The sequence below is a fragment of the Psammomys obesus genome, unplaced genomic scaffold (genome assembly GCF_907164565.1).
Source record: "Psammomys obesus unplaced genomic scaffold, mPsaObe1.curated_primary_1811, whole genome shotgun sequence".
NCBI lineage: Eukaryota > Metazoa > Chordata > Mammalia > Rodentia > Muridae > Psammomys > Psammomys obesus.
The window spans coordinates 1,132,362-1,145,117 of record NW_026596109.1 but is presented as its reverse complement, the minus strand read 5'-3'; the positions used below and the strand labels follow the sequence as shown (position 1 = coordinate 1,145,117).

Below are 12,756 nucleotides of genomic sequence, written 5' to 3'. Positions count from 1 at the left end.
CCTCTAACTGATATTTTATAAGGGAGAAATGAATGTTAAGTACATGTAAGGAAGACTGTCCACTCTTAAATACATTTTTCTGTGTGAAAAATGCTAGTTATGATAACAGCAGTTAACAGCCGTGTTAACACCCACTCGCAAACTGGCTCGGTGAACATCTCTCCACTGCCTCCTCTTATGCCAGATACTTTCCTGGAGGCAAGAAGACAAGTATGAGCCACATCTTGTCTCTCATAGAGCTTACGGTATGATGAAGGGAATAAGCCATTAAACCATCACACATTTCTGAATGTAAACACTGCTCTGTTTGTTCATGTATCAAGGTCTGGAGTGCCCTGAGATCCCATAACACAGACATAGAACTCTCTGACACAGTTTTTTGGGGTAGGAGGCTCCTAAGAAAGCATGTTTGTACCGAGAATAGTAGTTGGAATGCTAACTACAGAGAGACTCGTTTTCTAGGGAAAGGAGAAGAATGTGTCCAGCATCTGAGTTGCTGAGAACTTGAAGAACTGACAGCAGTTCAGTTTCAGGGATGAATCCTTTCAGTGAGAAGAATGGCCTGAGACAGGCTTGGAGAGGCAAAAGCGTGCAGGCGTCATGGGGGGGGGGGGGTTGCTCTTTCTCTAAAAGCAAGGGCAACTATTGAGATGACAGATGACCTGTGTCTGAAAAGCTCCTTTAGCCTTCAATGTGAAGAATGAGTGCAGGAGGCCAAGGCAGATGGGGTGAGACCAGTTAGGAAGCTATTGTAGTAAGATGGGACAGTCAAGATGGCAGCCTAGACTGGGAGACAGCGGTGGATGGAGGATTTAGGAATTACATAGAAAACAAATGTAATGAGATCTATGTTGAATTCGAGAGATGGAACTTAAAAGAGGAAGGGGTCAGGAGACCTGTCAGGTTCCTGGCGTGTGCACTGTGCACTGTGCTATTAAACCTCACATCAGTGACTGGTGTATCTCCCCTTTGGAAATGTAGACGCATTCAGAATGTTTCTAGACATTGTCCATCCCATGTCACACATTTTGCCCAGGACCAGTAATCCTTCAAGCAGCCTGAATCTGGAATCTGTGCTTTTGACGGTTGCTTCACTGAGGAATGGGAAGGACTACATGCCTCATTCTAGGTAAGGAAGCCTTACAGGCAGGAAGTTGGTGAAGGATGTAATGAAGGAAATGGGCATAGCGTAACTTTAGCATATAAAGTCATTTTTCAACTCCAAGCTTTCAGGTGCTCATGGACACTGTCAGCTGGTTTAGTTGCCAATCTTATGAGATCAATGAGGACACATACTTTTAGTGGTTATGAGTTCGTTAAATCTCAATTTTTATGTGTGTTGTGAATGCACATGGAAGCTGGAGGCTGATACTATGTGTTTTCCTTAGTTGCTATTTTAGTTTCTGAGTCATTGTCTCTCACTGATTTGGCTAGACTGGTGGAGCAGCAGACCAAAGGTATTCTCCTGTTTTCATCTCCCTAGTGCCAGAATCTAAACTCATGTCCTCAAGCTCATGAGGCGAGTACATCTCCTCACACCTAAATATCACTTTTATAAGTAAACAATGCATGCTTATTTCCAAAAAGATGAAAGAACAAATAAAAGCAGAAAGAAAAGAGAAAAGACAATCTATTACTAACCTGTCACTCAGAGGAAGAGGAAGTGCTTGCTTGATGTTTTTGGAACATGTTCCTGACCTGATGGTTATTTCATAGAAGGGTCACCATTACCTGGGCTTTGGGATGAGTTTAAGTTCAGCAGAACTTTGGTCTTTAGGGATCCCATATTCTCTGTAAAATGGGATGAAATCTGTCTTCATTTAGTAATATGCTAACAGATCACTGTCTTTTGAGCTGGGCATGTGACAGTGCTGGGCATATTAGCACCTTTGCCATGCAGGGCTGAGCGATTCAGCTTTGGACTCTCTCAAGCCTCTTATTGGCCTCTTCATTGTAACAAGGACTCAGTTTCCTCATTGGTACAATGGAAATGCATATGGTACACTCTCATAGAAATGCTCTGAGTTGTAGCTCACCTTGTCCCGAGTGCTTGGGAACCCTCAACACTCAGGAATCTGTCACATGGTAGCTAGAGGTCTCATAAGCAGGTGGTGGGACAAAGGTCTGGCCAATCCTCTCTCTGGGGAGACACAAAAGGCCCATTGGCCCCTACTGCCCATACTTTTTCAATATCTCTTACTGAGCTATGGTCCTTTTAGGTCCATGACACAAGCTACACACTGGAGATACCAAGCTCTAGGCCCAGACCCTGTTATTAAAGAAACAACACAGTCATAGAGAACAAATCAAAATACTCCAACATGGTTTGTCACTGATGGGATTCTCTGAGCAGGATGACCTGGGGCTCATAGAAGAAGTGACTCATTTTGCTTCTGGGACCAGAGAAAGCTCCACAAAGGAGCCCTCCTTTCCAATAGGCATTGAAGGAAGAGTAGAATTGGCTGGGTGGAGGAAAAGGGTTATTTTCTCTGGCCTGAGCCTTTGAGGAAAGGCCCTCCACCCCAGTGGGGATGCCCAAGGCTCTCTTTTGAAATATAAAGCCATGATGAAGTGACTGGGGTGGGCTTGGCAATCTGCAACACCCCAACTACCTCTCAGCCTCCCCTGCACCCCTTCCAATATTTGACACCTATGTGGACTGTGCCCTGCCTGCCTGAGAGCTCCTTTCGAGTTTGATACACTTACCGGTCCTTTGACTTCCTTCTCCCTACAACAACCTGCCTGAGGAGAGGAGCAGATGCAAATGGTTTACTCTCAAGGGTAGTGTAGTTTGCATGGCTGCAACCGTTTCCCGGGGGCGTTTCCCTTTAACTCGCTTGCTGTTCTGTCCAGCGAAACTCTTCGATGCTGGAATCTCACGCTGTCTTCTGATCTACAGTGTGCACCCGGAGCACCATATCCCAGGAAGCACACATATCCTGCGTGGTTCCCTACAGGACCGCATATCCTGTTGTCTAGCGGCAAATCGCTACCGCTTTCCAGCTCTCACAGAGCCACTGCTCTGCCACAGAATTCGTTAGCCGAGATGCTTGATTAGAAAATAGTTGCATTTGTGACTTTGTGTGGTTTGCTTTATTTCCCAGCTTCTAACCGAGAAGTTATAGCAGCCCCTTCTATAATTATTGCAATTATTTTTATATTTCCTCTCTTAAGAGCCCTGCTGGCAATACTGTGTAGACTTTGACCCGAATGATGGGCAACTTGCCTTTCCATGATTCCCTACCGTTTACGGGAAAGGAGCACTGCCTGTGACACCTGTTAACAGGTGGCTTCCCACTCAGTTACAGAACGAGAAGTGAGGTTAGTTACTATTTTCTTAAAATAAGGATGCCGGAACAATGTATGCTGATTTTAACTGCTTCTTAAATAAATGGATGAAATCATTTATTTAGTTGACAATGTTTATCTTTTCAGCATAGGAAGGGGGTTTATTAAACCCAGCTGCTAAGCGATTTCATTAGCATGAGTAAAAGGTTCACATCTGCGGGAGAAGGTGCTTGAGGAATATTGGGAGTGAGCAGAAGAGGGGACTGTCCCAGGAGTTTAAGTGCAACTGTCTTCTAGATGGTATAGGCTTGTCTACATACCGGTCGGGTAGGGATATGTGGTCTAATGCGGTTCAGCTATTTGTGTCAAGGATTTGGTGTATATATCCTGTGTTTCCTCATGCCCCATGGCTGTGAGCAGGCAGTCCTGCCGGAGATCATTCATCTCCATCTTTGACCTGGTCCTTCCCTATTATTATCCCTTTAAAGCTGTTGGTTTGGCAACAGCATGTGCATATCAAGGATCACACACACACATACACACACAAAATCTTGGATTACAAGGAATAAAAAATTATGTTCAATACAGGGTACCAAAACAGAGCTCTGGCTGAGATATATTGTTTACAGCCAGCAGTTGTCTGGAATATAGGTGTTTATTCATAGTAAGTATATTCAGATCATTGCCATTAGACAAAGGTAAGCTGCCTTTGTGTCTTCTCTTCTTGAAAACTCTGTATTGGAGCAAACCTTTAACTAAAAAATCTTGGGGCAATGAAAACTATCCAACACTAATCTTCAGCACCAATATTCTATGTTATCATTTGTGCTACAGGGTGAGGTGGGAGGAGGAAGAAAAAAATGAGAGAAGAGAATAAATGCTTTCTTGTGGAAAAGTGGCCTTTTGAAAAACATCATAGTCCACTTAAATCTGTAGGTGAAATATCTACTAAATAGATATTAACAGAAAAAAAAAGTTCCTACCATTCTCTGAGAACTTAAGCATGCTGTATTTTACTTCCTCTAAATGTTCTTTTTTTTTTTTTTTTTTTTTTTGTAAATGCCTAGATTAGTGTATCAGGACCAGCATGTCTCACTGTTTCTTTAGCTCCTCTAACATCACTGACACTTCCTCTTGCACAAGAGGAAGATGGATCACTCCTTCAGATCAGGCATCCATCTCACAAGATGGCTGTCCTGCTCTTCCTTCTGACACATTCTGAGCTTTGTACCTCTATAGAAAACAGACTTGTGCCTCTACAAATGGGTGGTCTCAATCATCCAAAGTTCTGAGTAGCATTACATACTAATTATTAATTCACCTAAAACAAGAGGTTCTAAATGAAACAGGCAGACTCTACGGACTTAGTAGCTTGTCTTTAGCTTGTACATTGTCTTGAGTGATGGGTAACCTTTATTATTAACCTTGCTTCTTTTAGGTATAAAGTAGGTTTGTGATAAGATTTATTACAAGAATATTCAAAGCATCTAGTGTATATCTACCTGATAGACATCAGTGTTAAAAGCAAGGGTGAAATATTCAGCTAGGTACTGATGGAATCCTTTCTACCTGTGAAGAGAGACAGCAGCTGATATCTGGGCCTTATCAGTGGTGCACAAATGAAGGGATAATGGACTGTCTGCACAACAAGCCCTTAAATGTTCTCTCCCTCTTTACCAGTTAAGAAGCCAACTCCTTTTGTCACAGCATATCTTCTATTGCTCTGTAGGTAGGAAAAGCTTACACCTTCACCAAGAACTCTCTTAAATCAAACCAGCCAATTCTTGAGGGCAAAACAGTGGGCAGAATGAGGTCAAAAGAGGAACTTCTCAGCCTGCCTTCTAGGACACAACCCTGCAAATATACACGACACGGTAAAACTCTACAAGATCAGTTTACTTGTGTTATGTCATTAATTTGGGGTTATTAGTAACATAAGGCAAATCTTTATGCTCCTGTCCTGATTACTGTGTTGTTCCCTGCCTTGCATCCATTTCATAATATAAGCTCATCTGGAGCACCCAGACTTGCTGTCACAAGAAAAAAAGAATCCATTCTTGTCTGGAGGCAAAAGGCTTCTAAAGTGGCCTTGGGAATCCTGTTAGATTAACTCATTCTCTTGTTTTGAGTTACTTCTCTATTTGATAAGTGTGTTTGCACTTCTGAGCCAAAGTCAGAGAGTGGGACAGCATAAGGGCTCCCAGCGTTTAGTTCTAACTTCCAAACTAGCACTTCCCTTGTAGCGTTCCAATATTTACACGACTTCCCAGAACTATCCAGGGACAACAGTCTCTATGTGAACTTTCATGCCTACATTATAAGCCTTCATTTGGTTCAGGACTTTCCCACCTAAAAGTATCCACTTATAACTCCCAGCCGCAGATCCTTTCCCATCATACTCAACAAGTGCACACGGGAACACTCACGGATCCGTGTGCATGCTTGTGGACAAGCACAGGCTGCCACACACCAGTACGGTCTGTCTGCAAGCACCCAGAAAGAACAATGCATTGTAAAAAAACTGTCCTATTGAGTTTGCAATCTCAAGTGAGTTACTGAGTGCTGATAAGTAAAGGAAGTGCAACCAGACAGCTTAATCCTCCAATTTCCTGTCTTCTAATCAGCCCCTGATTCTCTTGGTTTTAAATTAGAAACACTCCTGACAATATTCAGGACAGGTGAAGGAAACTCAACTAGAAAATAAGGAAGGACAAAGCATTTATTTCACTGTCCAAAGTTCACAGGAGAAATAGGACCGTAACAACAGGAAATCAAGATTTTTTAGAAAGATAGCAGAAGAGCACAGGCTAGCTTAAGCAGCCAATCACATTTCCGAATGAAGCACATTTGGATCCTAATTAAATTTAAGAAGAAAAAAAAAAGGAACTAGTCTAATGTATTTGCTTCTCTCTAAGAATAGTGAATTGTATTTGAAAAGTGGTTGTACAAGGCTGACCTCAAAGAAAACGATAAGGATAAATTCTTAATGTATGTGGAAGAAAAAGTCAACTCTACCTCATTCAGAGTTTCTTTTGTTTTTTGTTTTTTTTTTTTTAAGAACCTTTTACTGCCAATGCAGAGAGGAAAAAAAAAAGGTTTTGAGGCATAGAAACATCTGATTTTGGTGGATATTCTTAGACATAATATGATTACACATATTTACAATGGCGGTTCTGCTTAAAGTTGCTCATTTAATGATTAGTTCAGATCAAGCCACTCAACGCATGAAAATATTTTCAAAGGGCATGCAAATGCACTAAATTCAAGGTGTATAAATAGGTTTGCCATGGACTTTTCTAAAAAAAAAAAAAATAGATCAGGCACTGAGACTACGTTATGTTTCATTATTTTCCGGTTCTCTTCTTTTGACTCTTTTCATTATTACCATTTTAGCAACCTCCAAGTTATTTCAATGATTATCTTGAAAGGGCTGCTGCGAATTCCTAGGAAAGTCTTCATCAGGCAATATCGGCGAAGGCATGCAGAAAATGGTCATTAGGAAAAGTTGCTCAGTTGATAATTAATATTCAGAAATTGAAGTGGGCTCACAACATGAATTCAAGTCAACAGCAGCAAGAGGTTTCAAGGAACACAAAGCTGCCAGTCATTGTGGAAGTAGACTGCAGGTGATGGCTTTTAATTGGTAAACAGAACAAAACAGTTTTTCACAGAAACATGTTTTTACATGCATATTTAAAAAAAAAACAGATATTTATATCACAAGGCATACCAGATACCTCTTGCCCAAGCATGTTCTGGTATACCAACTTTGAGTTGTAAACAACTGGGTTTAAACAACAATTATGCATTGAAAATTAACGTGTTAATTTCTTTAAAAAATTGTCAAAAATAAATAGTCAGGAATTTGGTCTTGGTAACAGAAGCTAGTTGCAGAATCACCTAGTAGTTTTAGCTTCAGTTGTCATAAATGTTAAATTTGAATGATAGAAGAAAGACAAGTGTATTTTGGAGTTCATAGACAAATTTTCCCATAACAAACCTTTGTCACTAAATTAGTGTAACTGGGAGAAGGATTATTCTGCTTTCATTTTAAAGCTGGGTGGGAGAACAGAGGTGTTCTGGTGGACCAAAATCTCTTCTGGAGCAAATATGTGCATTCAGGGTGTTTCCGATTCATTTGGAGTGAAGAACAATTTTGTGAGTACTTTTTTTTTCCTTAGTTTCTGTCGGAAAGTTTCAACTAGAGATGTCACAACACAGTGAGATGAGGTTGATACGAAATATCTATTTCTTGATTTACATGATTAAAGCATTAGAGAAGTGGCTCAGATATCAAAAGGTTCCTTATAAGTGGCAGTGCCAAAGGTAATTACTGTTAGAATGTGCATGCTTGAACCCGGTTGCCTGTCAACCTCCCAGTTGTTTACAACTTGGTAGCTTTGAATAAAAGTTTTCATTAGACTTTGGAGTATCCTGTGTACCTTTTTTTTTTTTTTTTCACCAGTTTGCTATAAAAATTCATGTTTTAATTTCGTATACCCAGTGTCCCTCAGGAAAGCATTAACTTTTAGCCGAAAGAAGGGAGAGTCAGACATATGCCTTCTTAGTATTTTACATCATAAAATCACTGTTTCTTAAGTGGAAGTAGTCTTTTAAAGACAAAGCTAAAACTTACACCTAAGAGGAGTGATGATTACTTCATCCAAGTGATTTCTAGTTAGTTATCAGGAAGGGCCCTAAGCTCCACTGTAAGCCAGAGCGGTTATGGGGGGAAGGGAGGAAAAGAAAGGGGAAGGATCATTATTCTTAATCTTTTATTGACCAGGTTTCTTTCATTCTAATGTGGCTTTATTATTTAGAAAAAAAATTAAAAAGCAATCCAGAGCTCCACCCATTTACACCTAAATCCTGGAATAGGTGATAGCCCTCTACAACCTGGCTCAGCACATGCCCCCAAACTAAAACAAACAAACTCATTTGCCATACAAATTGTTTACGATTCATTAAAAAGCAAAATTGCATATCCCGGAGCTGGCAGCTGAGGCCGAGTCTCCATGGGCGGAGGGGGCATTCACTGAGTTGCCTTTGTATGCTGGGAGGACCAAGCCGGAGGTTCCTGCTATGAGTCCGGAGTCTGAGCAGCCAGATGACACAGGAGGTAATTTTAAAACTTTATTTGCCTTTAATATGAAATTCAGATCTCGAACTGTCCTTTGCTTGAAGAACCATGTAAGCCATAAGTTTGCTTCTGCTTTTTGTTTTTTTCTTTTCAGTTTGGAAAAATTGTCTGGGTTAGTAAGGTGGTGATATTGAGGGAGAAAGAATGAGGGCTATTGAAGGAAAGAGATCGAAAAATAATGTGAAACATGTATTTTTTTATTAGTTGTTTCCCCCTTCATCAAAGCTTTTCCCTAGCTTTCCACCAGTAATGGAAAATTTACATCAGAATTATTTGTAACTTGTAGGTCTAAAGTTTTATGGTGTACAATTGCCCATAAGGGAACTAAAATTTTGATTTACTCCCTATGGTAATTCTTAGAACTACTCTAAAGAGCCTGTAGATTTCTCACTCCTTATTCAAAGCAAAACCCAAGAAGCCCTGAAGTCAAGAGAAACTTCTTTGCTGTGTGCAGCCTAAACAGCAGCGTGCAAGCTTTCAGCATTGTTTATCTTTAGTCAAATGCATTGCTAAGTGTTCCCACCACTTTTATACATTATATTCCCCGCGGTAAAACAGCTGTAAAACAATTTTAAATGAAGAGCAACTTCTAAGTAAACTTTACAGAAAAGAAATTACAGTTTTCTAAATTAGAAGGGAAGAAAAAAAAAAGAAGCATTTGGTGATCTCTGCAAGAAAAAAAGAAAGATGACACAATTTGCCATAAAAAGTAACAGTCTATAAAATCTAGGACCTCTTGAAATATAGTAAGGAAATAAGAGTGTTTTACTGAGAACATGAGATCAGCACAGTTTTTTTTTTTTCTCAAGCTTACAACTTAGCCTAGAAAATAATTGCCAAACGAATCAGTAAATTCATTTGCAGTGCTTAACAAGCTGTGTGAATCGAAGCAATATGACCATCTCATACAGGCAAACCTTGTTCTTGCTGGCACAAAGTCTAATGGGAAAATAAATGCCTTGAATAAAAGTTCAGGGTGCTAACAGACGATTGCAAGTCTCATTAGCCAAAAGCCGTCTGTAATATTGTCCTGCGACCACTGGTAAAGTTTCTGACGTCTAGTTAAGAAAGTACAAGAGAAAATAGACATGTACGCACATACCCACAACTACTTTTACTCAAGTCCTTGGAATGGACATACTGAATCCCAGGCAGCAGCCGAATAGCATCCTGCAGTAGCTCGCTTTTAATAGTCTCAGTCTTCCGAATTCCTACATCTTGCCAAAATGATAGCACCGTTTGTCCAGGAAGAGGGAGTACTTTTTCTGAAGATCATACAGTGAACCATGCCCTGTTTTGTAATTCCATTCGCCAGGCTCCCCGGTCAACATCACACACTCTCCTTTTCTTAAACTGATATCTATGTGAAATGAATGAGCTGAAGTTCACGGTCCAGTTAGGAACGGATAATACATTCATTGTCCTGGCAGCAAACTTTTTTTTTTTTTAAACTCCCTGGAAGAATTCACGCTTGCTGCAAGAATAATAATTACAGAAAACTAGGAATGCAGTGCTAACGAATTAATCCTTAACGGACACCCCCTTAACGAGGACAGCAATGATTCTGGGACTCTCTTCCTCACAGGACGAGCGTCTCCTGTGACAATGAGCTATTGTACATCCTCCCACTTCACTCTAGCTCTTATAGATCCCAGAAGTCAAAGGTTGTCTGGCCTGGTTGACCATGACATGTGAGTTAACTCATTCTGCAGCTACGAGTTAGAAGTTCCTTAAACTTCCTTGTGCCCAGAGCAACTGAAAGGAAGGGTGTGTGTGTGGATCGGTTCCGCTTAGAGCTGGCGGTTCTAAGAGGCGGGAGGACTGCTCCGACATAAACAAACATGAAAAAGTTAGATGTGGGAGCTGTGGTCCCCGAGGAAGCTGAGGAACGGAGGCTTAGAGTACTCTTACAGGTGACTTGAGACCTTCCAATTACGGGGACATGGAGGGAATCTCGCCGGGCTTGCTTTTCTCCAGTGCTCGATATGATATGCACCCCTAGACAATTTCACAGCCAAGGAGAAACATGTACCCCACGGTTCTCCAAAACAAAAGTGAAGTGGGTGTGAATCTAGAGAAGGGGGCACTAAACCCAAGGGGCAAGGCAAATCTACAGACATCCATGGCTAAAACACAGAATTCCACCATAAAACTTTTGGTAGTCTTAAAAATATATTTAATATATGAAAAACAAAACAAAACACCAAACACTGTCCCATAGAAAACAAGGGCAAGTATTACTGGGAACTCAAGTTGCAGAGTGGCAGAGAGAGGGAGGGTGGCAAAAGGAAGCAGTGTGAGGCAGCCTCACTGAAGAGTGTGAAAAAAATCAAATGTGAGTTTGATGAATGTGAGGTCTGGGACATTTTGTCAAAGAGGGAGGGAAAGTAGAAAAGGGGGGGAAAAGGAAAAAAAAAAAAAAAGGCAGTCCCGGCTGCCAACTCACCATCCACCAAGTTCTGGCCGAGATGTCGTAGCAAAGCTGCCATTTGATGGAGCCGTCGGAAGCTTTCCCTGCCATTACGCTGTCAGCAAGCTTCATCTGATGCTAACTCACGGGAGATAAGACACCTAATTGAGAAAACATTTGCAGTGGCATGTGGGGCAACATGTAGTCCGGTCCATACCATATGGAATCATGGGTAAAAAAAAAAAAAAAATCTCCTTGACAATGAACCAATCTCTCCCAGACCCAGTGGCAAGGTGAAGTGGAGATGAGAAGTCCTCAGCTCACATTGTCTTCCCGTCTTCCCTTCTCTCTTTAAAACAAGAGCCCACTGCTGCACATCAAAGGGAGGTGGTTAAAATTAGGGCTTCGTCACTCAGATGATTTTGGTCTGCAAGGTTTTTCCTTTCCTTCCAACAACCAGCCCCCCCCCCTTTTTTTTTTTAAGGAGAATAAAGAGATTTAATAGGACAAAGGCAGGTAGTGGACTGCGGAGGGAGATCGCCACAGGCTATTAGCCTAAAATTTCTGCCTGACAGATGGAACTGCTTAGAGACTATCATGCAATGTTTGGGGCATTTTTCCCTCCCCCCAACTCAGACTCTAAGTCTGATTCAGTATCTGTTTTTCACAGCCACTCTCCTTTTGAACGTGAGCTATGCATTTTAGAAAGTGTTTGGTTCAGTTTTGCTGTGTTACACATCTCCCTTGGAAGCAAAGCAAAAACTCTAAAACTAAATCTCGGAATAACTGAACAGGTTTTTCAAGGAGAAAAAAAAAATTCCAGGGGCAAAATATTTCTCTTTCTATACCTTGTTTGTATGGTTTGTTGTTGTTTAAATTTTTTAATTAATTCATTAGTTAATTTGGTTATGAAAGAACCTAAATACAAGATGCCAGCACCGGACTCCCTTGCTTTCTGGTTCAGTTGGCATTGTCTGTAGTTGTGTTTTCATGTGAGTACATTACTACCTTGCTGGTGTGGTACGCATTCTAGCCAACACTAGGCTATATATCTATATTATTTTTGATGCTGTTAAAATGAATTCTGAACTCCTTCATTCTTTATAAATAAAGTAAGCAGTCATCACCAATTCATTTTTTACACAATTCAGGCTAAATTTGATATAAAAGTCTCCTTAATCAGGAAAAAATTAATTCTGATTTCCTCACTATAGTGTAGCCATCTTCTTTGTAGAAATTTTAAGTTAAGCATTTTTTCTTTTGCTCAAAACAAACAAACAAACAAACAAACAAAAAACAACCCACAATAGCATGGACTTGCCTAAAAAAAGTACTAGAGAAATGAATTTTTTTTTTCAAGTGGGAGAAACTTTAGACATCTGCTGAATTCAAGCCCCTTCTTGAGGACTAATGGGGAAGGAAGTGACCGAAATCTCTTGGATTCTACCACCTGCCTTCTGTAGCTGTCATTCCTGTGGACTGAGCTGGGCAGGGGCTGCAGATAACACCTGTGAGGAATACCACTGCAAGCTCATCCTGGGGTTCTTCTTGAAGATGAGCCACCCTGGCATCCCCAAGCTTTCACCAGTGATGATCTACAGTTCTGTGCCCGGAGGCCTTCCATGTGGGTACCTCAGGGTGTGGGAGGATTGATCATTGTTTCTCACAGCCATCAAACTGTGATCATTGAAGAGTTGTGGTTTTAACAATCCAACTATCTAGTGAACTTTTCCTATGCATATTTTCAGCCTAATTGTATTTTGGCAGCTTTTGTTCTGGTCTTTAATTTAAAAAGAGGTTAAGTTTGGTTGCTTTTTGCTTTTTATTTATGGACCACTCCTTAAAAGTAATAGGGGTTATTATTATTATTTTGAACTATTTACCATTATGGTAATACAGTAGATAGCTCTTTTTTTTT

The 12,756-nt window shown here is 40.7% G+C and overlaps 1 protein-coding gene across 1 annotated transcript in view; it reads right to left on the bottom strand.

Annotated features, from left to right (window-relative positions):
• Positions 1–10,970, bottom strand: part of Nfia (nuclear factor I A) — a 427,701-nt gene extending 416,731 nt beyond the window's left edge. The window contains exon 1 of the mRNA XM_055628727.1: positions 10,875–10,970. Coding sequence (XP_055484702.1) covers positions 10,875–10,970 — 96 coding nt within the window. The remainder of the gene's footprint in view (positions 1–10,874) is intronic.
• Between the last annotated feature and the right edge of the window lie 1,786 nt (positions 10,971–12,756).